Here is a 26,063-nt window from a genome sequence, read left to right as displayed (position 1 = left end):
CATTGCAGGCGGATTCTTCACCAACTGAGCCACCAGGGAAGGTTCACCTTCTAATTACTTAGCACTAATAAATTTTGGTAGTTATATTGCATGAATATTTGTCAAAGATGTCTGTCTGGACACTGCCTATTTAAATGATCAAGAAGACCAGAGCATTTCCCTTGCATGATTGACCTAACTAATATAATAATAACAATGACAGCAATCATTGATTGTGTACAGAGTATGAGGCAGGCTGTTGTTGTTTAGGCAGATACCATTATTTAATTCTTACAGTCATCTTATAAGAAAATAAAGAGTCCCCAGGATCAAATAATTGAAAAGATACATGACTCCACAGAAAAATTCTTCCAAAAAGCTTTTAGTAAAGATATAGTCCAGCAGGCGAAAAAGAATGCAAGTGAGCACAGAGGACCCAAGACCCTCCCAGGTGGAGCTCTCCAGTTTCCTTTTTAATCAAACAGGATGGATGCACTCTGTCCCCAGAGTGTAAATCACCAAGATTTGTATAAGGAATCTTGGTTTCAGGAGAGCTCCCCAAAAGTTGACAGTGAAGCTTTTTGTCCATCTCTGGTCCCATGGCTAAGCCAGGCTGTCTAAGTACTCCAGATGTAAGCTGTCAATAAACAACTAGACCTGGGTGCTACCTGGGGAATTTCAAACGTTAAACAGCAAATTATAAGTTGTTAGTTATCCCAGTTGACCTTATCTTGGCTAAGAGTCAGTTCCAGACTTCCAGTCATCCCTAGAGATAAGTATAGGACTGGCCCAGTCTAGCTGTAAATTAACTGTGTCTTACATAATAGTATAATGATGTTTCTTAGACTTAGAAAACTAGGGTTCAAAAATAATTGGTCCCAGATCACACAGATGTTGAGAGGCAAAGCTGAGATTCAAGTTCAGGTCTGTATAACTTCAAAACCCACACTGCATAGTTCTAAATCATTCTCTCTCAGAACAGATGACCTAACACCATTATTTAGCATTAAAAACTTAGTCTTTATCAACAAAAGCAGAGTAGTGAATCAAGATAAAAATGATTACTATCAGATTTCAAAAAATGATTACTATTGCTATTACTGGAAACATGATTTCTGGGTCCCTTAGGACTGACACAGATGCCAGAATAAGGAATGTTAAGCTTTTTTGAAAAATTATTGCTGTCAGTTTTAAAATATTATTGACAACAAGCAAATGTGCCTATATCCATGTATCAGTCTGTTTACAGAGGGTGTATTTTATGGTATGTAAATTATACCTCAATAAAACTTTTTTAATATATGGAGTTAATTTTATTCACAATGAGGCTATTTATAAGCCTGTAATTCCTACTTCCTCACACTGTCTTACTGTCCTATATGGCTGTGTCAGCACTTCTTTATACTGAGATAGCAATTTTTTTTCTATATCAAGGAAAGAAAATGCAGAAATTCTCAGAAAAATCTCTTTAGTTAGTTACAACTCAATATTTTCCCACCATTCTTTGTTCCACCTGGAAATAACTAGATCTAAAGAATTAAAGGAGGGACAGAATAGGTCTATTGGAAAACAGATACGTATATTTTTCAGTGAGAGGCCATGTCTTCCTCTTCAGCTCCATTCATAGAAATTTTGCACATACGGGTTGTTAATTCATGTAGGCCAACATCTGATATATAGATTGTGTGGGCTTTAGACTTTTGAAATTTTTAGTTACCACATGAATCAAAAATATCATTGCATTCTCTGATGCTTCATTCACTTTGGTAACTTTAAATTATATGATACGGTCTCACTATAGAGGAATAGTTGAGTAAAATAGAAGCATCTGTTAAATAATATATGGATATTAGCATGTTGTTATTAAAAATAGCATTTCATTTTGTGATTCTTCATTTTTTTCTTTGTGTGGCCTCTTCTGTCACAGAATTGTCCTTTTTCTGGGATTAATGATTTAGGACCTATCTTGTTCACCACTGTACTCTGACATAAACTAGTTGCTCAATAAAATTTTATTGACTAAATAATTGAATGAAGTTAACTCAAAGTCACCATGCTCTGGGAAAAGCATCAGTGAAGCAGAAATGTACAAAATTCCTCAGTGGGAATGTTTACCCAGAGACTCTTAACTTCTGGTACTTTTTGTGAGTTGTCTGTTTTCACTCTGGTCCCCAGTGGTTCTGGCCCATTGAGCATCCAGTAAAACTAAGTTATTCATCCTCTCAACAGATACGTGTGGATCATAGTTTAAACTGTGTGCCAGAGCCTAGATACATTTCTCTTTAGTGAAAAAGGTCAGAGGATACTTTGGGTTCAAAAAACAAATGAAGTATGAAGTATCAGGTTTGGTTTATGCAGATAGTACAATTGAAGTGCAAAATGACATCAGAGCTCTTCTTACTTGGGAAACTAGATGTCTTCCTTGTTTTTACTTTAAATACCATGACCATAGATGGCCTTCCTTATTGTAAACGTCATCATTTAAATGATAAAATAGGGTCCGTAGGCCACTGAATATTTCTGTCTTTGTACCATGAATTCAGTTTCTTAGATCTTTTCACCACCAATGAGGACTTTCATAATTTTTATTGATAGACCTCATGTTTTTGAAAAAATTTTCGACATCACACTGTGCATCATCAAATAGGTTATATCTCATTTTTATTTATCAAATATATATATGTATGATGTGTTTATGTATCATGTTGTTGTTGTTATTGAATTGCTCAGTCATGTCCAACTCTTTGTGACCCTATGGACTATAGCCCTCCAGGCTCCACTGTCCATAGAATTCTCCAGGCAAAAATACTGGAGTGGGTAGCCATTGTCTTCTCCAGGGGATCTTCCTGACACAGGAATCAAACCCTTGTCTCCTGCATCTCCTGTTGGCAGGCAGATTCTTTACCATTGAGCCACCTGAGAAGTGGTATATTATGTGTATATATACATATGTGTGTGTATATATATATGCCAAAATTTCTATTCAATATGTAGGTAACTAGTGTTATCACCCCTGATGTAACTGCAGCTAAGTTTATAGAAGCTTCCCATTTTAGTTAGCTGGTCACCAGTAAACATATTATTTCTTAGAAATTAATTGAAATATTGAAAATAGTGAAACCAATTACTACCTTCTCAGACCTTTAAAAAGTGTAGTGTTTCAATGTTTGGAACCTACTGAATGTGCTCATGGTTTATCTGGGGAAAAGGGCTATATTTCGGGAATATATACCAGGGTAAGACCACACAGATACAAGTGAACCTTAGCCAGCTCTTGATTTGGAACCTAAGGATAAAAACTTCTGCTAGGACACACCACCAAAAAAAAAAAAAAACAGACATGAAAGGCAAAGGGTTAAATAACAGACACTTTCCATGTGGATCAGTCCTTTGGGAAACAGAAGTTTGCATTCTCCATCTTTCAGGATACTGACCCTAGCAGCTGTGTGAACTCCAAGCTTCTAGCTAAGAATACAAAATCAGATGAATCACAACATCTTTATCCCAAATGAAACTATACTTCAGTCAGATTTTTCTGAAAGAAAAATGTTGAAATGTATTTTAAATGAGACAGTTTCTATAAATTAGGATAAGAAACACGCATCTGTTTAAAAAGAACACCCACAGACACATAAACACATAATATAAATATACACTATATACTATCACTGAACATATTCAGAGATTATAAAATATGCTGTAGAATCCATAAAATCTCAATGGGGAAGGTGTAACATTGTTTTTGGTGGCAGAAAGGTTGTGATCCATTGGGCTATTTATGACTGAAAGTCTGAATATATTAAACGAATTAATTAATAATGGAGGAGAGGGTAGCTATTCAAGAAGTCTGTGTAGTGTTTCCTTATTTAGACAGCTTCTTTCTCCTGTATTAGGGTCTACTTAGGGACTGTTTATATGTTCTAATTCTTTGTTACATGAAAATGGCCAGGAAATAATTTAAGTGAGGAAAAATATAGGATAAAAAGAGTATAAAGACCTTTTTGATATCTTTGACACTGTCCAGCAATCCTTGAAAAGTATATAAATTCCCTTTTGATGGAATCCTGAAGTTTTTACCATTGATAGGCCCTAGTTGTAAGTCCTGTAGCACTGATATATGAATTTCTTTTTGTTTGTTTGTTTTGTTTTGTTTTTGTTTTTTAATTTTATTTTATTTAACTTTACAATATTGTATTGGTTTTGCCATATATCAAAATGAATCTGCCACAGGTATACATGTGTTCCCCATCCTGAACCCTCCTCCCTCCTCCCTCCCTATACCATCCCTCTGGGTCGTCCCAGTGCACCAGCCCCAAGCATCCAGAATTTCTTTAATTCATTCAAATAAGAGTTGTTAAAGTAAATATGGAATCTGTGTGAAAGAAAGTTATATTTTGGTTTCAATTATTTAATTTCATGAGGGAGGTACTTCCCTGGTGGTCCAGTGGCTAAGACTCTGAGCTCCCAATGCAGGGGACCTTGCTTTGATTCCCGGTCAGGGAAACTAAAGCCCACGTGCCTCAACTAAGAGTTGCATGCCACTACTAGAGATACCACATGTAGCAACTAATGATCCTGCGTGCTGAAACTTAAGACCCAGTGCAGCCAAATAAATTTTTTTAATTAAAAATAAATAAATTTCATGATGGAGATGAAATGATTATCGTAACTTTTTAAAAATAATGTTACTAATATTTTTATTATCTAATCTTGCATTTGGGTAATTATAAACAGATTAATCTCTCGGTTTTCATTTTACTCTTTTTCAGCTACCTTGACAAGCTATTCTGAAAACATGGAACGCACAAAATATGTTGGGGAAAGCAGTAAAGACTTAGGATCTGGAGGAAACCTAAAGCCTTGGCAGTCTCAAAAATCCAGCATGGATTCCTGTTTGTATCGAGTAGATGAAAACATGACGGCATCCACCTACAGTCTGAATAAGATACCAGAGAGGAATTTGGAAACCGTTTTATCACAATCAGTACAGTCTATTCCTCTTTATCTTATGCCACGGCCAAACTCAGTAGCAGGTAAGTTTTATTTTTTTAAATCACCATTTTACTGGCATATGTACTGAAATGAAGATTAATTCTGCTCTTACAATATTTAAATTTTCCGTTTATTTTCTTCAGCTAAGCTATTATTTTGTGTTTGGGTAATATACTTGTGCCGGGGTCCAGCCTCGGCTGATCCAGGGTATTCGAAGCGGGGACGGCGTCGGCGACCTATTTATATTTATTTATTCATCAAAGATTCAAAGAGTAATAGAATGAGGATAGCTCAGTGAGGAAATTCAGTGGAGAAAAGCGGCTGAAATAAGGATAGCTCAGTAGGAAAATTCAGTGGAGAAAAGAAGCTGAGTGGCTTGGTTTACGCGGAAAATCAATATAACCCGTGACACCAGGTTAGCTCTGACCACGGAGGCCGCAGGCGCCCTCTCGAATAGCGGAAGGTGCCCCACCTTAGACACCTTCTCGAGTGGGTCTTAGAAGCCCAGGCAAATAAATGGTCGCAGAGGACATCTGCGCTCCAGATGGACACTCAGCTGGAATTTGGGAGAGAGAGTGACATGGGGAGACCAAGTTTCAGTGAACAAGGCCCGCACTTTATTTTCCAAAGTAGTTTTTATACCTTAAGTTATGCATAGAGGATAATGGGGGAAGGGGTAGAGTCATGCAGCAAGCCAGGCTTTTTTCCTGTAAACTTATCATATGCAAAAGTTCAGGTGATAGACATCATCTTCTGGCCCGGAGGCCTGTTAACATTTTAAGAAACTTATCTTTCTCTAAAGGTGATTATTCCAAAGTCAGGCGCCAGCCTTCCAAAAAGCATTGAACAAAGCTGCATTTTACATTTCTATACACCCATTATATCAATCAATACACTGCCAAGGACACAGTAGGTAAGGAGTATGGAGACTTAGCAGCAAACATTGGCCCAACAAGTGAAAAACCCTTCACCAATACATTTTCTAATCAATCTTTTAACTACTCAAAGGAATCTGTGTTTAGGCAGTTTAGAACATCTCCTGCCTCTCACAGTTGGGAGGCTCTGAACAATCACATGTGGCCGGAAAAACCCATTCAGGCAGGCTAGAGGATTTCCAAAGGAGTTTGTAGGTTAAACACTGTCACACCCAGGAATTATTAACTGGAGCTGTGAGCTAACTCTTTTTTCAGAGAGAGGTAGTGGGGGACAGCCCCCCGTAAAGTCAGAGGTGTAGGTGAAAGCACAAAGCAGAAAGTAGGCAGACTCTGGTTTTGGGGGGTAGATGCTCGAGAATTTCCAGGGGGACTCCTGAGGCTCGATCCCGCCTTTGCGTATGCCGAGCCTCCTTCCTCATGACCTTTGTCATGGGCGGAGTGCCTCACGCTGGCTCCCGGCAGTGATAGAATTCCAGTTGAGCTATTACAGATCCTCACTCAATATGCAATATGCCGGCTCCCAGCATACTTGTGTATATCTTTTTGAACCTGGGGAAAGGTTCATGTTCCTTAAGTGACATTTTAATTCTGCTTCCAAAATACAGTTATAAAATAAAAACATGCATAAAATCAAAAAGGGGCTTCCCGGGTGGTGCTAGTGGTAAAGAACCTGCTTGCCAATGCAGGAGACATAAGAGATTCAGATTCCATCCCTGGGTCTGGAAGAGCCCCTGAAGAAGGGCATGGCAACCCACTCCAGTATTCTTGTCTGGAGTATCCCATGGACAGAGGAGCCCAGAGGGCTTCTCTCCAGAGGGTTGCAGAGTTGGACATAACTGAAGTGATTTAGCACCCAAAATCTAAAAGAGAACCTATGAAGTATATTGTCAGTCTCTTCAAAGTCTTTTCTCACATCAGAAGTCTTTTGAAGGATTTAAATCTGAGATTTTAGATTTTAAAAACTTTGGTTTTAAAAATATAATGTGGGAATTCCCTGGGGTCCAGTGGTTAGAATTTCACACTTTCACTGCCGAAGGCTCAAGTGTGATCCCTGGTCGGGGAACTAAGATTCCACAAGCTGTGCAGTGCAGCAAAAAAAAATAAAAAACGTTATTAAATTGAAGCATATTTCAGTAGAATTTACATTATCAGAAATCATCACCTGTAGTTTGAGAGTGTGGCAGGAAGGCAGCAAGAATTAACTTCCCCATTCAAATAGCTAGGTATTTTCGCAGTACTCTGGCTATATTATCAAAGTAGAATCACCAGGTGCCTACATTGCCTGAGAATAACTCAGACACCACTAGCAGTCTCAGTCATAATGGGGTGATACAGAAAATAAGTGGCTGGAATATGAAGCCATTTTTCTTTAGCAGCTGTTCAGAACTACGTCAGGGGATCATTTTAACCCCACTAAGTTGCTGTCTAATAATTGAGACCAAGACTTTTGCAGAACAGTCGGGCACGCTGACATTATCAAAATGAACCATCATATCCGGACCTGGTCCAGACTACAAAGTCAAAGTTACATTTGTCTCTCTTACTTACCTGATGAGTGCCTAGATAGGTTTATCTCACTGACACAAGAAAATAAAATATTTACTGTAGGCAAGAGCTCCTAGTTTCCAGATGAAATTGTTTGTTATGCAGATGATAATGCGATGCTTCTTGACTTCCCCATCTCCCTTCTGAACCTTTTCTAAGCCACTACTCTGTTCCATCCTCTGGGAGACCATCAGCATCTGTCATCAGATGTGATTATGAGGAGAATGGCTCATCCAGAACATCAGTGACTGTGCAAGATGTTAATGCTCATTTCCCAAAGAGTATTCACTTCTATATAGTGACAAAATTTTCTCTCCTAGGTTCTTTTAAATATGGTGATCCCCAACCATGATGTCATTTTAGAATCCTAGAATGCTATATAACTTATGAGAAATTGCTAGGTAAACTCAGTCTGTCTGAAAGAGAAGCATTTAGATCCTTACTTACATAACAATGGAAACTAAAGCTACCAACCTTCATGGTGCATCCCAGTTTACTTCTTAACTAAGCTGCAGTGACTCCTAGAGAACTCTGGCTCTGTTGAGAAGGGCCCTGAGCACTTCTTAGGAAACAGAAGTGTAAGCTTCTTGTGTTCTCTTTTGAGTTTACTGAAGAGACTATGAATTATTTCCCTTCTTGAGCATGCATGTCTGTCGAGATTCATTATTTTGCCCAAGGCAAACACTAACATTTGTTGTTGTTGTTTAGTCGCTAAGTCATGTCTGAGTCTTTTGTGACCCCGTGGACTGTAGCCTACCAGGCTCCTCTGTCCATGGGATTTCCAGGAAAGCAGTACTGGAGTGGGTTGCTATTCCCTTTTCCAGGGGATCTTCCTGACCCAGGGATCAAACCCATGTCTCCTGCAAAGGCAGGCAGATTCTATATCACTGAGCCACCAGGGAAACCCAATACTAACTTCAGGTTTTACAAAAAGTTGCCCACATGTCCATCAACAGACTGGATGAATGGTGTACAACAAAGAAAAATAATGTACTACCACTGCAGACAACATCATGAAGAGTGCATACTGTATGAAGTATATATGTTTATATAAAGTTCAGAAAAACAGCCAAAGCTATGGCACTTCTATGGTGAAAAACTAAAGTAGTGGTTACCTTTGGTGGGAATATCAATTAAGGAAGCCTTCTCTATATTGATCTGAATGGTGGTTGCCTTGGTGTATACACAGATAAAAATTTATTGAGCTAAACATATAAGATTTATGTACTTCATGTATGTAAACTATACCTAAACCTAAAAATAAATAAAGTATATGTTTAGATTCTTGTCTTTCTAAAAGGGTTTTCCCTTGTCTTTGGTTTAGAAATAGCAGTCCTAGGTGACATAACTAGATCTTTGAAAACATACCTATTTTTTAGTGCTGATTAAAAATATTCAGATAATTTCAACAACTGGTTGATTTACTTAAAGCTATCAGAAGTTTGTTTCTTTTTATTGCAAATAGTCAGAGAAGGCAATGGCACCCCACTCCAGTACTCTTGCCTGGAAAATCCCATGGATGGAGGAGCCTGGTGGGCTGCAGTCCATGGGGTCTCTGAGAGTCGGATACGACTGAGCGACTTCACTTTCACTTTTCACTTTCATGCATTGGAGAAGGAAATGGGAACCCACTCCCGTGTTCTTGCCTGGAGAATCCCAGGGACGGGGGAGCTTGGTGGGCTGCCGTCTATGGGATCGCACAGAGTCGGACACGACTGAAGCGACTTAGCAGCAGCAGTAGCATTGCAAATAGTATTCCATTGTATACCTATAGCTCCTTTTATCTGTCCATCCGCAGTTGATGGACATTGAGGGCTTGGTTGTTTTTTTTTTAGCTATTCTGAATACTGCTGCTATGAACATTCTAGTGCAAGTCTTTGAGTAGATACATGTTTTCACTTCTCTTGAATAGACATCTAGGATTGGAATTGCTAGATCATAGGGTAAATTTATGTTTAACTTGTAAAGAAACTGCCAAAGTGTTTTCCAAAGTGTCTGCGCCACACACAGTGTCTGAGGGTTCCTGTTTCTGTGCCTCCTCTCTGCCGTTTGGTATTGTCTTACCTCTTATTATGGTTATTCTAGCAGATGTGAAATGCTGTCTTGTTGTGGTTTTAATTTGCATTTTCCTAGTGACTAATGATGGTAAGCTTATTTTGTGTGCTTTTTAGCTATTCATATATCTTCTTCGGTAAAATATCAATTTTTTTAATGGGTCCTCTGTCTCTCTATTATTGAGTTGTAAGAATTTGTTGTATATTCTGTATACAGATATTTATCAGAGATATGTTTGCAAAATATTTTCACTCTGTTGCTTATCGTTTTGTTTTCTTATTGGTATATTTTGAAACAAAACTTTTTAAATGTTTTATTCCTTTTTTGAAGTATAGTTGATTTACAGTGTTTCTGGTGTACAGCAAAAGTATTTCAGTTATACATATATATTTGTATACATTATTTTTCAGATTCTTTTCCATCATAGGTTATTACAAGATACTTAATATAGTCCCCTATGCTATACAGTGGGTCCTTATTGGTTATCTATTTTTTATATAATAGTGTATATCTGTTTATCCAAAGTTTCAAATTTTTCCCTCCCCCCTTTTTCCTTTGGTAACCGTAAGTTTGTTTCTATATCTGTAAGCCTATTTCTGTTTTGCAAATAAGTTCATTTGTATCACTTTTTAGATTCCACATGTATGTGGTAGCATATGGTACTTGTCTTTCTCTGACTTCACTTAGTATGATCATCTCTAGGTCCTTTCGTGTTACTGCAATGGCATTATTTCATTCTTTTTTATAGCTGAGTAATAGTCCATTGTGTGTGTATACCACATCTTTTTTACCCTTTTATCTGAAACACAAAAATTTTGATGACATCAGTTTATCTGATTTTTCTTTTTTGGTGCCTTTTTTTAAATCACTTTAATAGAAAGGAAACTGTTTATATTAGGTATCATAACAGTGATTTTTCTTAGTTATTGGGGTTTATTTTAATTTGGATATTGAAAATTATTTACTTACATACTTAAATGCTCTCTCCTATCTTCATTTCTGTCTCCCCTTCCCCATGTTAAAACATAAATAAAAGGGATAATATTAGTCTAAATTGTTACTCCTATAAACCTTAATTATTATGTTTTCATCTATCACAATGGTCATCTCGTAACACTGGCTTTTCTGGCTAGCAGAGATTTTCTGGTTCTTAAGCTAATCATGCTTCTTCAATAGCTCTGTCCTGGGATTAGGATTAGAATAGGGTTTATACTGTCAGAGTAACATTTACTGTGTTGAATAAGATACTTCATTAGAGAATTATTTCTTGTCAGTATTGAATGTAATTCAAACTGACCACTAGTAACCTACAAGGCAAATCATAAGTCAGAAGTAGTTTGTATTGGGTTGTTTTCTCTATCTGGAAACCATGGTTTCACATCCTCACACAGGGAGGAAAGTAAACCAGATTTCTCAGGATTTCTCAGTTATTTTCAAATCTTAATAGGTTATACATTGAAAGTGTTTCCAGAATGTAGAAAGACAAAATTACTTTCACCTGCTAACTATGTGATGCCTGTAAATATTTGATAAGATCAGAGTTTCCAGTAGTTTATGTGATTAGATTTCTAAATCTGTTTTTGAAATAAATTTTCTTAGCCCAGGAGGGTCCTCTCTTCTCATTTTAGCTCTAGATATACATGTTTTGGACTTCCCCGGTGGCCCAATGGGTAAAGAATCTCCCTGCAAAGCAGGAGATGCAGGTTCGATCCCTGGGTCGGAGATACCCTGGAGGAGGAAATGACAACCCACTCTAGTATTCTTGCCTGAAAAGTGCCATGGAGAGAGGAGCCTGGCAGGCTACAGTCCATAAGGGTCACAAAGAGTCAGACATGACTGAGCAACTAAGCACACGAAGCGAACACATGTTTTCCTTTACTTTCTAACATGTACGTAGACGTGGTTCCCCAAAGTGGTGGAAGAGCAGATGCTCAAATCTCCTTGGTGAACAGGAATAATTGAGGATTTCAAATATGAGATGACCTTGAAATAGGGGGAAATGTTAGTATATTATGCTTACTAAATTGTTCTAAGCATATGAATGAGATGGGGGTGATGAATGCCAATAATAAAATACTGTTTTTCAAACCCAACTTTTAAATTTCCCTTCTTTTTTAAACTTTATCTCAGTATGACTGATGTAATTATTTATTTTAGAGACTAATTAATGATGAATAATGATATGAAAATACCATTTGCATCACTTAAAAAAAACCTAGGGGATTAATTGTTTGATCCGTCCTTGCTGTGTTATAGACTTACCGCTTCGGGAAGCAAAACATCCTCTTTAGCCTGAGCTTTATGGCATCTCTGTAAGACCACATCTGTCAGGACGAGGAAATTGTCAAGGAGTTTATTTGAGGCTAATGCAGGATTGAACTCTAAAGAATAAAACTGTTATTCGTAAGATTCTGGAATTTGAAAGGAATTGGAAAGGATTTGAGGCTTTTATAACACTTTTATTTGCAGGGAATAGAGTCAGCATGTATAAAATGCTGTGGTGGGACTTTCCTGGAGTCGGACGGTTACAACTCCGCACTTCAATGCAGGGTCCACAGCTTTAATCCCTGGGAGGGAAACTTAAGATCCCATATTTTTTTAAGTAAAAAATATTTTAAAAACAAAAACCATAGCCACTTACAGTTTTAAACAGAAAAAGACAGATAAACCACTTTAAGAATGTCCTTGATGACACAATAAAAAAATTTTTTTAATGTTTATGGTGATTTTTAAAAAAAAATATTTTTGGAGATTTTCAACTCACTACAACATAAATTGAAGAAATATAGGTAATAAAATTTTTTGAGTAATCATGTCCTTTTCATTAATTACTAAAGTAGGTCTGATTAAATAAATATATTGCTCAATTAGATTTAGCTATATACTTTTAGAAACATAAAGATTCTTAAACAAGTGAAGTCTGAAGTTAATGTACCAATTAAAAGTTTCATATGCCACGTATGAAGATAGTACTATTGATAGTACTATTTAGTGAAAACAAAAACTCTTAACTTGAATAATGAAGTGATAAAAGGTGAGTTTTGACAGTCTAGCATTAAGGCTTGGGTTTTTCCTGGAGCAACTCAGTTTTCTGAATATAAATTTAGATATTTATGCAACTAAATTAAAATTCTAAAATAGGAAAAAATAAAAACTGTCTTATTGTTTTCAAAATGTAAATCACTATTAACATTTATTTTTAAGCCTGTTGTGTTGGAAGGAGGTAAAGAAGTCTGTGGATTTGTGGTTGCATGGCAGAAATTATCAGAGTAGGCTGTCTGTGGTCATCCTTGATGTCTTAAAATGAGATTGGCAATGAATTGGAGGGATATGGGAAGCAGGAAATGTTCACTTACAACAGCTGTCCTCAGTGCTTTGTGTGAAAATAAAAGAGTATCATGGAAACATCCAACAACAGAAGTCAGTTAAAATATAAACTCTCACCATCAACTTCTTAATGTTTGGAGCTGCACATTTTCCTAAGGAAAGGATCTTAAAAATCAGGTAAATGCCAAATGGGAATCTGGGGAATTTAAATGAATCCAGTCAGAAACTGGTGGCTCAGATGGTAGAGAATCCGCCTGCAACACAGGAGACCAGGGTTCAATCCCTGGGTCGGGAAGACCCCCTAGAGAAAAGAATGGTTACCCATTCCAGTATTCATGCCTGGAGAATTCCATGGAGAGAGGAGTCTGGCAGGCTGCAGGTTCATGGGGTCGCAGAGTCGGACACAACTGAGTGACTAACACTTTCATTTTCAATCAGAAACTGTAATAAAGATTTTTACCCCAAAAAAAGAAAAAAAACAGAAATAGGCTTTTCCACAGTCAGAATGTTGGCTTTATGAATCAGTGGTGTTGGGACAGCAGAGTGGCTTCTTGCCAGGCTGTAGCAAACATAAAGCATCCTTCCAGGCTCCTGCTCGGGTCAGCCAGAATGGCAGTTACACTTCTAAAATCCGTTTGTGTAAGTGGCAACTGATATAAGAAGAAACGATTTAAACTGATTCCAAACTCTGTAACAGAGAGTTGCCTCTGGAATGTCTTGTACCAAATGTTGTCTGCTGGATTTTTTTCCTGCCCACTTGTGTATTAAATTCAAGAAGTTTGTCAGTTAATTGTTGTGTCAGTGAGTCAGCTGTTCCAATCTGATGAAATCCCAGGAAAATATATGCTCCCTTTTCCACTTCCCTCTTCCTTCTCTGAAAACAAGGCCTTCCTTTTAGTGACATAGATTTTTATGAGCTTACTTTTTAAAAGCATTTTCTCTTTACATAAAATTTTTTATTGTTAATTTGTTTTTATTCTTTTGTCAATTCACTTCAGCTAATCTAATTATCTTTTTTTTTTAAGCATCAACATATATACACTACCATGTGTAATATAGATAGCTAATGGGAGCTGCTGTATAACACAGGGAGCTCAGCTCCGTGCCCTCTGACAGCCTGGAGGGATGGGGGGGTGGGAGGAGGGGGTTGGAGGGAGGCTCAAGAGGGAGGGAACATGTATACTTATAGCTGATTCACACTGTTATACAGCAGAAACCAACACAATATTGTAAAGCAATTATCCCTCCAGTTAAAAAAAAAAAAAACTAATTATCTTATATTTGTATCTGTATTTGTTCATTACATATTATAGTACTAATTTAATTTGACAGAAGTATCTCGAAAGAAATCATCAGGACAATTTCACAGTAAAAGTGGCTCTACGAAGTGGGCATATGTATGTCCCCATAGATCTATCACCATTGTTCATGTAGAATGATGATGTGCAAGGTACCGTTGCTGCCAGCCTCCTTCATCCTTAGCTTTCAGATAACCCAGGGAGACAAAGCCAAATTTGTTATTCATTGATTGTTTAAATATAGCCAAAATGCAAATGTGTCTGTTAAACACAATCATTTAGTCATTAGACTAGCACTTATATATGCCAGGCACTCTTCAAAGCACTTGAGAATTATCAATAAACAAAACAAAGATTCTCACCTTCCTGGAACTTGCATTCTCACCAGGAAAAGTAAACATAAATAAGTAATTTATATAGTACAATAGAAAGTGATATGTGTTCTATAAAAAAGGAAAAGGTCAGCAGTTCCTGAAGGAAGATGGTATGAACGTCACTGGAGCCAAGCGTGTTAGCACAGTGATGTCTGCTCGACATTAAGCAGAGCGGTGAGGGAGGCGAGGACAGAGCCAGACAGATCTCTAAATCAGAGTAGGACTAGCCTGGAACTTAGTTCTGTATGGAGCATTATTGCAGGGCTCTGAATTTAGGAATGGAGTTATCGAAGATGAATCAGACATTGCCTTCTTATCCTCAGGAACTCACTGTAATCTAGTAAGAGAAGACAGACATGCAGACAATAAGCTGAATAACGCAAGTTCTAATTAGCCATATATGTATGTGATTGCTGAAAGGGAGAAGCAGTTAATTCTGACTAAGGCAGCCATCAAGGAAGCAGAAAAAGGGTAGCCTGAGCAAGTTCTGACAATAAGTGAGATATCTGACAATGTGTGACAGAGACTTTTTCTCAGAAAGTGGCTTGCAAATGGAAAAGATTAATGTGACTGTGCTGAAGAATACAGCTCTGTACAGTTAGTGAAACAAGGGCCACAGCGCACAGTCTCCTGGCAGGTCTTCCCAATATTTGTCTCACATGCCTCTAAATACTGTATTTGAAGGACAAGAATTTTGAAGATGATTTAGCAGAAAGAAAGAAAGTAAGACTAAGGAGAATAGTAAGGAAAAAAGTAAATAAATAATTTTGGGTTATTTGATCAAATAGTGATGGATTCAGAGGCCAGCAAAAAAAAAAAAAAAAAATATTAATTGCTAAAATAAGAAAAGCATTGAATGTTTTAATAGACTTCAGTCAGTTTACTTTCAGTCGCTCAGTCGGGTCCGATTCTTGCAACCCTAAGGACTGCAGCACGCCAGGCCTCCCTGTCTGTCACCAACTCCCGAGTTTATTCAGTCCATTGAGTCGGTGATGCCATCCAGCCGTCTCATCCTCTGTCGTCCCCTTCTCCTCCTGCCTTCAATCTTTCCCAGCATCAGAGTCTTTTCAGATGAGTTAGCTGTTCACATCAGGTGGCCAAAGTATTGGAGTTTCAGCTTCAACATCAGTCCTTTCAGTGAATATTCAAGAACTGATTTCCTACTTGGGTAACCATAACTCAGTTGCAGTCCAGATTAAAACAATAGTTTCCCATTGGTTTCAGGATCTCAGCCCTGGATCAGGACTTCAGAGCTATTGTGCTTAATATTGAATATCTCCGCTTTTCCTTAGTTCAGTTTGCCTGTGAGTATTTGGACTTGTAAAGGAATGAACTGTTATTCAGTTCAGTGATTACAGTATTTTTTCTTTTTCTTCTAATGTCTTCTGTCTGAATTGAGAAATGCTCAATATGTTTTACTACATTTTTTGTTTTGTGAAAAAAAAAAAAAAAGGCAATAGAACAACTGATATTTATTTTCTAGGAATTACTGAGGTAAAGCTTAGTTTAATAAAACTTGTTAAGTTCACACTAAACATTTATATTTTACAAAAGCTGCCAATAACTCATCAGTGAATTTAAGAAATTGAACATGTAAAACAAAAGCTATGCCAAAAGATTTTTTAATACAAAGTAATTAAAATGGATTATGTAACTTATTTAGTTTAAATCCATACTCCCTGTATAGATCTCATGTAGTTTAAAAGATTCATAGATGGATATAATGTATAAAAAGAAGAGATTTTATGTTTTTAACAAAACTTTTTGCTATACTTCATGTTGTGTGTTTCTATTATCATTCTGCCTACTATCAATGAGAAACACATTCTCTTTTTATTAAAACATGTCAAATCATTTTATTGTGTTAGCACCCCAGTCAGGGTAGTGTCATTGTGCCTGGTATTTTTAAATAAGAGATTAGATAGTTATCTGTTCTGGATAGTTTGATTTTCAGAATGCATAAATCAAGATTGTTTTTTATTCTTCTGATATCCTCTTCCTCCCTCTGGTATGTAATGTGGTATTTGTCTTCCCTTTCTTGATTCGAGTTCCTTGGACTAACTTTCAGAAACTTTTATTTCTTTTTAAAAACCATATGTGTAATTCAGATAAATTCCTTTTGTCTGAGTTTCCAGTAGATCCAGGTAAATAAAACAGTCGCAGTAACTGAAGAGTGAAGGGGATACATGTCTCTTGCACTTGTTTTTGCATTCTTTTCTCTTCCTCTCCCTCTCTTCGATTTTCTCCATCTTTTCTTTTTTTCAGCTCATGGAACACTTTGTAGCTCTCTTTGTGCCACTTTCCATAACCCACTTTCTTGTTTGTGTCCTACCTTGCTTGGGGATGTGGACAATGCTTCATTGGAACTCAGCAGTCAAGAGGGATCTCAGTGTGCTTCCGCTCACCCACTCTCTATAAAACAGTCACAGAGGTGGACCGGCAACAAAGCCTGGCATATAGAAGGCTCTCGGTAAATCACTGTCGTGGAGTTACTGAACTGTCCCCCAGCGCACCCTACATAGTTGGCAACAGACTGAATGAACAGTTACTTAAAACATACATTTTTTACAACTGTATTTATTTAGCCTGTGCTGGGTCTTTGCTGCTGTGTGGGCTGTGCTGAGCAGGGGCTTCTCTCACTGCTCGGCGCTAACGCTGGGGCACACGGGCTTCAGTAGTTGCGGCTTCTGGGCTCCAGGGCACAGGCTCAATAGTTATGGTGCACGGGCTCGTTGCTGCATGGCATGTGGGGTCTTCCCAGACCAGGGAGTGAACCCGTGTCCCCTGCATTGACAGGCAAATTCTTAACCACTGGACCACCAGGGAAGTCCTAAACAACCATTTTCTGACTGAAGTTTGGTGTTTTGTTTTTCTTTTTTTAAAAAAAACTTTTTTGTCTTCAGCACTTCCTGAGTCTTGATTTCTTCACTTTTCTCTTCGTTGTGAGTGGACCCAACAACTCTGAGTGTATAGCAGTGGCATTGCATTCCCACTCTCTTCTACCATTTTCTCTCTTTTGTGGCTAGGTTAGGGGTTAAAAGATTTACAGATTCAGTGGGAAGCCATTATTATTTGATTATCTTCAGAGAGCAACAACATGTTTTTTGGAATTCATGGACATTGGCAGTTCCCTAAATGCTAACATTTCCATAACATCTTACAGGGGGGGAAAAAAAACCTGAATGAACTTTTTTGGCCAGCCCAGTATGTGCAGTTCTCTGCTCATCGTCCCGGGTGTCCACCTTTCCATTATATACATACATATACACACATGTAAACATTGTTTTCATATTTCATTCTTTACCATGAAGGGAAAATGTCGAAGATAGAGTTTCATGATTCTTTTACAACTTAATATAATCTGGAACAGATTTCTTCACTGATGGTGTTTACACAAATGGGTTTGTGACCCAAAAGAAGCAAACACTAATCATCTGTGCTGTCAGGTAATGTGTTTGCCAGCCCGTTCTCCATAAACTCAGGCATTTGATAGTGAAGAAGGAGCTGTGGACAACTCTTGACATATTTCTCCGGTCCGTATTTCAGACATTGATGAGGACTTTGAGTTGAGCAAATTCTCGGTAAAGCGTCTGCTCTCATTCCAAAGTTTGGAGATACAGACTAACTGAAAGTTTTCTAAACTTCTGTCTTCTGACCAAGCTCTTCTGTCTTATCAGCCACAAGCTCTGCCCACTTGGAGGACCTCGCTTACCTGGATGAACAGAGACATACCCCTTTGAGAACTTCTCTTCGAATGCCAAGACAGAGCATGGCCGGTGCTCGCACGCAACAGGATTTAAGAGGTTAGAACCACAGAAGGGCATTGCATGGGGATACCCAGGGGAAAATGGAAATGGGCGGTAGGCAAAAAGTTCCTTTAGTTCCAATTTTCACACTTAGGTAAGCCTCCCTTAAGATGTGAGCATGTCACCAGTTCACTTCTGCTGTCTCTAGAGAGAAAGATGAACACAAATATGTTGTAATCATCATAGAAAGGCAGTGGGATTACCAACAGTTGGAAGCACTGATTCCTTGAAAGTCTGAAAGAAAGCAAGTGGAACGGGCTGGTGTTGATGGGGGAAAGTCTTTTAAGGTCTTGGATCTTAGAAGTAATTATTGATCAATTTCAGCCCTCACCCTATTTCAGGTGTATTTGATGCTGTTATGTGTTTCATTAAAGAATGCATCTCATTTACAGTCTAGTGGCCATTTCTAGTTAAATAAAATACTGTGATTTTCTTAGAATTTTAGTGCCTCTAGTCCTGTTCTGGCAGCATGTAAACAATTTATCCTTTCCCACTCAAACGCCTTCTTGACGCTCTTTGTGCTTCTACAGTCAGGCACCTGAGCTTTTTGAAGACTTTCATTTCATTAAAACCACAGTCTAGTTGAAAAGCCTGTTATTGGTATCTCTGCTTGTGCCTCTTGTTTGCACAAATGAACCAATCTGTGATAGCCTTTAACAAACCGTCTCGCTTTTTCTCGTATCTAGTAATCCATAGCTCTACTACATCAGGTGCAGCTTATTTTATCTTTAGACTGTCTTCATCTTTGCTCTGTTCTCCTCACCCCGTCCCATGCCCTGCCGTAATCTGTGTAGCACCATATGCATAGTTCACACAAGAAGGGACTCAAAAAGCACATGCCTGCTGTCCATTCTGGAAGTCATTATGCTGATGGTTTCTCACTGATGGCTAGGCAACTGTGAGCATGAAGTAATTGCTTGTGTTGCTGCAGTTACCATACCTGTCACCAGCAGTGGTGAGTTGATACCCGCATTCACGGGTTTAGTTCCCAGCCCTGTCCATCCTGCTTTTCATCATTTCTTCAGTAAGCCACATACTAGTTGCTTATCCCAGAAAGTGGAATTATGTCAAGTACTATTTTGATGCTGGTAGATTATGTCCAAAGCCTGAATAAATTTAATCAAAGACCAAATAAATTATTTGTGCCAAGGCCAAAATGCATGGCTATAATAAAGAAGATTGGCTACAACTGTTAATCTTATCTAGACCTTCAGATTTGATTGAAAATCTGCCACATTGGCATAACCTTGCATCACATTCTGAAAAACATACTGATATTGTTGATAATATTTTCTGCTTTGCTAGTTATTAAATAATGGATTTGACACTACATCAAAAACAAAATGAATGACGTGTATTTTTTGTATAATATTGCTGTGTATTTTTTGGTAGTGTACTTTAAAAATTTTTTTTAATTGGAAGATAATTGCTTTACAATGTTGTATTCGTTTCTGCTGTAAAACAAAGTGCATCAGCTGTGTACATATACATATATACCCTCCCTCTAGAGCCTCCCTACTACCTTCCCCACCCCACCCCCATCCCACTCCTCTAGGTCATCAAGAGCACTGAGCTGAGTTCTCTGTGCTACACAGCAAATTCCCGCTAGCTATCTGTTTTACAGATGGTTCAGCTGTGTGTTTTTGAGACCTCTTCATGTTGGGCTCCACTGATACTTGATGGCACATGTCTGCTTTTAGTATCTAAAGATTTAGTAAGATCTTTGACAAATACACTCTGGTGAGTTTGATGTTTACACATAGATGTCAGCTGTGTAAAGAATACAACAAAAATCTTTTCCATTTCACTGAGCTTCAGCCTAAAGTACATCCAAAGATTTTTTCCAAAGCGTACCTAAATCTTTAGGAAGCTCTCCACCTGAATAATGCATTCCTCACAAAACTAATATCCTGTCCCTTGCAGATAGGGTTTCAACTTATTGTTTACATTCATACTTAAAGATGGAGTTTGTCCATTGTAGGGAAAGAACAAATCAGCCAAGATGGCGTGGTCAGTCTCCCTCGCCCCACACCCTCTCGCTCTCGCCCCACATTTTGTGAATAATGATATGTAACAGCTAAGATCACTTACAGCACTGCACACGCACATCACAAGGTACTCGCTTGACCACAGGCTACGTATGTTCTGTAAGCAAATATAAGCTCCACCTGAAAAAGTCTTTGCGGCTGCATTATGGTGGTGAGGCTGCGTTAAGGCTGTGTCCGCTGGGTCAACCACAAGAGGAGAGAATACAGCATTGTCTGCCGCTGCAGCTGCCGTGCCACTCAGGAGAGAATAAACGTGTTTGCAGTTCCTAGGACTCCTTGAGTTTTCTTCCAGCTTCCCTGCTCCCACCGTGCCTACCCTGGGCTCAGTGAACAGTGTGCACAGGGAGATACAGTGAGGCACTTGGTGTAGTTGACAGGATCAGCGAGACATCCACTGATGAAGATGCTGCAATATTGATATTAGTGTTTCAGTTCCTTAAAGTTGTCTTTTCTTTCGCGTTTTAGCAGTCAAAGGTTGGAACATGCCATCCAGATGACTGCATTAATCCATGAGATGAGTGTTTACTAAGAAGTATTTTGTCTTCTAAAATTAGTTTGTTAATTTAGAACTTTGAGGCTCTAGACAATGACCTTCCCTCAAAAACATGTTATCTTGATTACTGTTTACAAATGAACTCCATAGCTTAGACATTGACAAGAAAGGAAAGCAAACAAGGACAGACTTCCTCGTGTTTCTGTAGACCTGTTTGGCAAGCCTTTATAACTTGTGATTGTTATATCGAAAACATTACATTTTATTATAGATACAGAATCATATTGTTTTCCTGGCATAATTTTAAAAAAACATGTCACGTCACATTTTCTAATTTTATTTAAAGGAACATACAAATTGCAATTGTATTTCAGTTTTATATCTTTCCCTAACTCTGGTTATGATTGAAGTAAAGCAGCTTTACCCCCAAAAAGTAATAAAGTGATTGAAGACCTTTTTTAGTGTACATTAAGATATATCTTTCTGCATTAGACATACATCTTTCTATATTTTAAAGTATAACTCAAACAAGTCCTGTTAGATAGTTTTTCGATCACAGTTCTGGTTTCAGATGAACCTGAATCTTCACAGAAGGTAGTTAATGGTCATGTACAATGTAGTATATCCAGTAGGTATTAAAATTATGGACAGATTTCAAGTATAGAGATTATCTGAAATAAAATCCCTTGAATATATGAAGAGGTGGCAAGCATTGGACACATCATACAGGGGTCCCATACTAGTTTGTTTAGAGCAGTGATTCTCAAACTTTTTGGTCCCAGGAACTCTTTACACACTTAAATTATTGAGGACCCTACAAAGTTTGTGTTATGCCAGTTATACCAATTGATATTTGCCACATTAGAAATTAAAACTGAGAAATTGTTAAAATACTTGCTCTTTTTTTTTTTTTTAATAGACCCATTGTGTGTTAACATCATGTAAGCACTGAAAAATTCCACCCTACCCTTGAGAGAGAATGAGAGTGGAAAAAGGCAAATAACCTCTTAGTATTATGAAAATAGTGTTGCCTTTGTGGACCCCTAAAAGCATCTTGAGAAGCCCCAGGGGTTCCAAGATCACACTTTAAGAAAAACGAATTTAGAGGATACCATTGTAATTGACAATTAGTTTTATGCCTTTAAGGATCACACAGCCTGTTTGCAGAAATCTGAAAAAGTGTAGTTTGAGAGTTGGTTAGAAGTTATTCATGGACATGGCTTAATAGTATAGGCATAGTTCATTTAGCAGTTACCTTAATAATAACTACAGTTGTTTGACCATAATAATAGTCTTTTGACTGCTTGAAGCAAAAGTTGCTGGGATAATCCACGAGCTACAGTTTGGATCTTCAAGTTGGGCATTAGTATTAACATTTGCTTCATTAGTTAAAAAAAAAAAAAAAAACCTTTTTTTTTTTTCTTCTTCACTTCTCAAGACAGCTGTTTTGAACAACTGTTCTAGCGAAATTTATGTTTCCAGAGACCCAGCCCAACAATGAGAAGGAGGTCACATGAGTACACTGGTCAGAGTCTTAGTTCAGCAAGTTAGTAGTTTCCTAGCTGGCAACCATCCAAGAGCTTGAACTCTAATGACAAAAGAGTTACAGTAGATTGTGTCCCAGTGCAGAGGATACAGCTGACTAACCTACCGCAGGTGCCTTTCGGGTCCCAAAGCCGGAATGTCCTTGACAGATACTAATTTGAAACCTTCAGGTGTTTAACTCAAGTCTTAAAAATTGTTTTGAGGGTCCACTTTTAATTTAATCACACTGTGTAAATGTGGAGTTTCATGCTAGACCTGAAACTTCTCACTCTTTCTGACCATCCTAATGGAATCTCTTTTTACCCAGAAAAGGACGGAAACTAAATTTGCTGTCCAGTAAGAGGAAAGAAGAGGGTGTTGGTTTTTATGGATAAATATTGTAAATCATATGACGGAATATATAAATGGAACCAGGGGCGTTAAAATACGCAGAGCATACCATAGCATAATGACTTTGAATAGTGGTAGCTACTTGGGGTAAATTAATAACAGATTATTAATGATAAGATGCTGGAAACTGCCTGATACGAAATCACGCTGTTGTGCTTAAAGAGATTATACATTCCTTATTAAAATTTCATTTCTCGATATGTGTTGGTTTCCTTAGGGCTTTTACCAAATCCCATTACATGAATGGCCATTCACAGGCACTGGATTTAGGTAATAGCCGCTTTAATAGATACTAGGTTGGTGGGCGTATATGCAAATGATAGTCTTGACTCACTGGCAGAACTGATGTGAAATTGACCCTGCCACAGTTAACTTGGCTTTGTCAAAGCAAAGAATTGGATTTTTATCAAATGAAATCAGTGCTTCATGCCATTTGTGCATCCCTTCCTTTTCCAAAACAATGAATCCTTTCTAAAGATGACTAAGATGTATGTCATGAAGCTAATCAGCTTGCATTAAACCACTGAGTCACACATCCCTGAGGTTGCTTAGTCATCTTCATCATTGCCTGGCTTGCTCTCACATTTACAAGGGGATATTTCCATCAGTCTTTTCTGTCTCACTGTTCATTATTTTATTTTTACAAGATTAAATTTCTTTCTTTTTAGGTAAATTGAAAATCCAGAAATAAAGTTGCATGCGCATAACTGCCTATATATAAATATTGGAGTAGGTTGTAGGTTTTGGTTTATGAGGTGATACTCTCACCCCTAGCCAGCTCTTTTGCATAGTACCCTAAAATTTGAAAATGCAGTGCTCAAACTGGATGTCTTTGAATGTCTGCTAGAAAAGGATTTATACATTTTGGAGTAGTCAAACTGTAATTTTTTAAAACGGATCACTACTTGTTAAAGTAGCTAGAGACAGGCCCACAGGTCTGGTTTTTATGTAAACCAGCTTTAGTTGGTAAATTTTATCTTAAAATTTGAAAGCATGAACAGTGGCTAATATACACCAAAGTTCTCCCAGAAAGACCTGAAAAGAAAGAATTAACCTTTGAGAGAGAGAAGAGTCTATAAACCATTTAATCTTCTAACAGGCATGGATCAACCTCTTGCATTAAATAACACACTACTTAAAGAAAGGCTGTGGAGTAACATGAAAGAAATTCTAATCATGATAATTAATTCTGCAGGAATAAATCACTGAAAATATTTTTAAATGCCTTAAGTGCAATAAAGAAAAATAAATAACCATTAAGCCGTTTTTATGTTTTGATCTAAATTAGATTTAAAGAATAGCTTCCCAGTTAATCTTTCTATTTATTTTCTCCAAAAGTGACTAAATCTTATTAAAGTTACCATAATGCCAGGAAATTTATTTAGGTAACACTTTGTAAAACATTTTTGATTCAGTAAAATGATCTTAAGCGTTCCAACCTTGCAGTATGTAATAAAATATTTTTTATGGAATAACTTCCCCAGATAGTAATAAAATATAGCACTGGAGAATTTCCTTTGTAGGTCATAGCTATTTCATCACTGAGTGTTCAGTCCAAAAATGTTTAATCTTAAATTTCAAGTAATTAGTCAGTTCTTATTCTCCAGTAAATATCTTACCTTCAAGACCAACAATCTAATAACAAAAAACATACTTTTTATCAGATGTTTCACATTTTAAAATCTTTACTGTTTTTATATTTTTCCTACATCTTGAGGTATTAAATGTGAGGAAACATGTAAAAAGTGGCAGCATTAGGGAGAGTTGGATTTTCCCTATTTCTTTAACTGTTTGTCAAAGATGATTGTTCCCTTCCTGAAAATTCCACTCAGTAACGACTCCAAAGTTTTTCTCAACAAATGTTCTTCTATAAGACCAATGTCTGAAAGCTGAAATTTAATATTCAAGTTATTTAAAGGCTCAAAGTATTATTTCCCAGAGTAAAGTAAGCCTTTTACCTTTTTTATCCTCACATTAATAGAATACAATAGACTTCCCAAAACACTAAGACAAATGCTGAGAATAGGAAACTTTTAAATAGATAACAAATGATAGCTTACATTTATTGGGGTTCTTATTCTTTACAGACACAGGGCTAAGAGTTTTAAACATGTTATTTAATCCTCGAAACTCTTTGATGCAAGTGGTAGTAGTAAGGAAACTGGGACTTAGGGAGGTTTATAACTTGCTTAGAGTTACAAAGTCTAGTCATTGGCAGTGCGAGGATTCATTTCATATCTGGTAGACTCTGGAGCCTGTGCTCTTAACCACCATGCTATCTTATATCAGAGACAATATAATATAAAAATCTTTAATAATAGCAATACAATAGCTTATTGTACTTAGTTCAGTACACTGGGGTGTTAGGAATGGGAAACAGTTGCGTATAAACACTAATTGCCAGATGGTGGTTGCCAAGGCCTGCAGGGAATGGAAAATGGGGAGTTGCTCTTCAGTGGGCATGAGAAATTTGAGTCACGCAAGATAAAAAGGTTCTAGGAATCTGCTGTACAACATTGTGCTTATTGTTAATCATCTCATATGATTCAGTTCAGTTAAGTTCAGTCGCTCAGTTGTGTCCAACTCTTTGCGACCCCATGAATCGCAGCACACCAGGCCTCCCTGTCCATCACCAACTCCCGGAGTTCACCCAGACTCACATCCATCGAGTCAGTGATGCCATCCAGCCATCTCATCCTCTTTCGTCCCCTTTGCCTCCTGCCCCCAATCCCTCCCAGCATCAGAGTCTTTTCCAATGAGTCAACTCTTCTCATGAGGTGGCCAAAGTACTGGAGTTTCAGCTTCAGCATCATTCCCTCCAAAGAAATCCCAGGGCTGATCTTCAGAATGGACTGGTTGGATCTCCTTGCAGTCCAAGGGACTCTCAAGAGTCTTCTCCAACACCACAGTTCAAAAGCATCAATTGGCCATCAAATATCTTTTTTAGTGAAGTGTCTGTTCAGATATCTAGTCTACTTTTGCATTGGGTGGTTTCTTTTCTTATTAGTGAGTTTTGAGAGTTTGTTACATAATTTGGATACCAGTCCTTTATCAGATGTGTACTTTCCTTGTGGCTCAGTGAGTAAAGAATCTGCCTGCAATGCAGGAGACCTGGGTTCGATCCCTGGGTTGAGAAGATCCCCTGGAGAAGGAAATGCCTGGAGAAGGCAACCCACTCCGTATTCTTGCCTGGAGAATCCCATGGACAGAGGAGCCTGGCAGGCTACAGTCCATGGGGTCACAAGAGTCAGACATGACTTAGCAACTAAACCAACT

At 37.8% G+C, this 26,063-nt stretch overlaps 1 protein-coding gene across 3 annotated transcripts in view; it reads left to right on the top strand.

The window, feature by feature from the left end:
• TANC2 (tetratricopeptide repeat, ankyrin repeat and coiled-coil containing 2) overlaps positions 1-26,063 on the top strand; it is a 372,903-nt gene that overhangs the window by 240,279 nt on the left and 106,561 nt on the right. For all 3 annotated transcript variants that reach the window (XM_055575581.1, XM_055575580.1, XM_055575578.1), the window contains 2 exons: positions 4,749-5,012; positions 18,183-18,308. In XM_055575581.1, the coding sequence (XP_055431556.1) occupies positions 4,749-5,012; positions 18,183-18,308 (390 nt within the window). The remainder of the gene's footprint in view (positions 1-4,748; positions 5,013-18,182; positions 18,309-26,063) is intronic.

This window comes from Bubalus kerabau, chromosome 4, assembly GCF_029407905.1.
Source record: "Bubalus kerabau isolate K-KA32 ecotype Philippines breed swamp buffalo chromosome 4, PCC_UOA_SB_1v2, whole genome shotgun sequence".
NCBI lineage: Eukaryota > Metazoa > Chordata > Mammalia > Artiodactyla > Bovidae > Bubalus > Bubalus kerabau.
The sequence above is the reverse complement of the archived record's forward strand: the minus strand, read 5'-3'. Positions and strand labels throughout refer to the sequence as shown.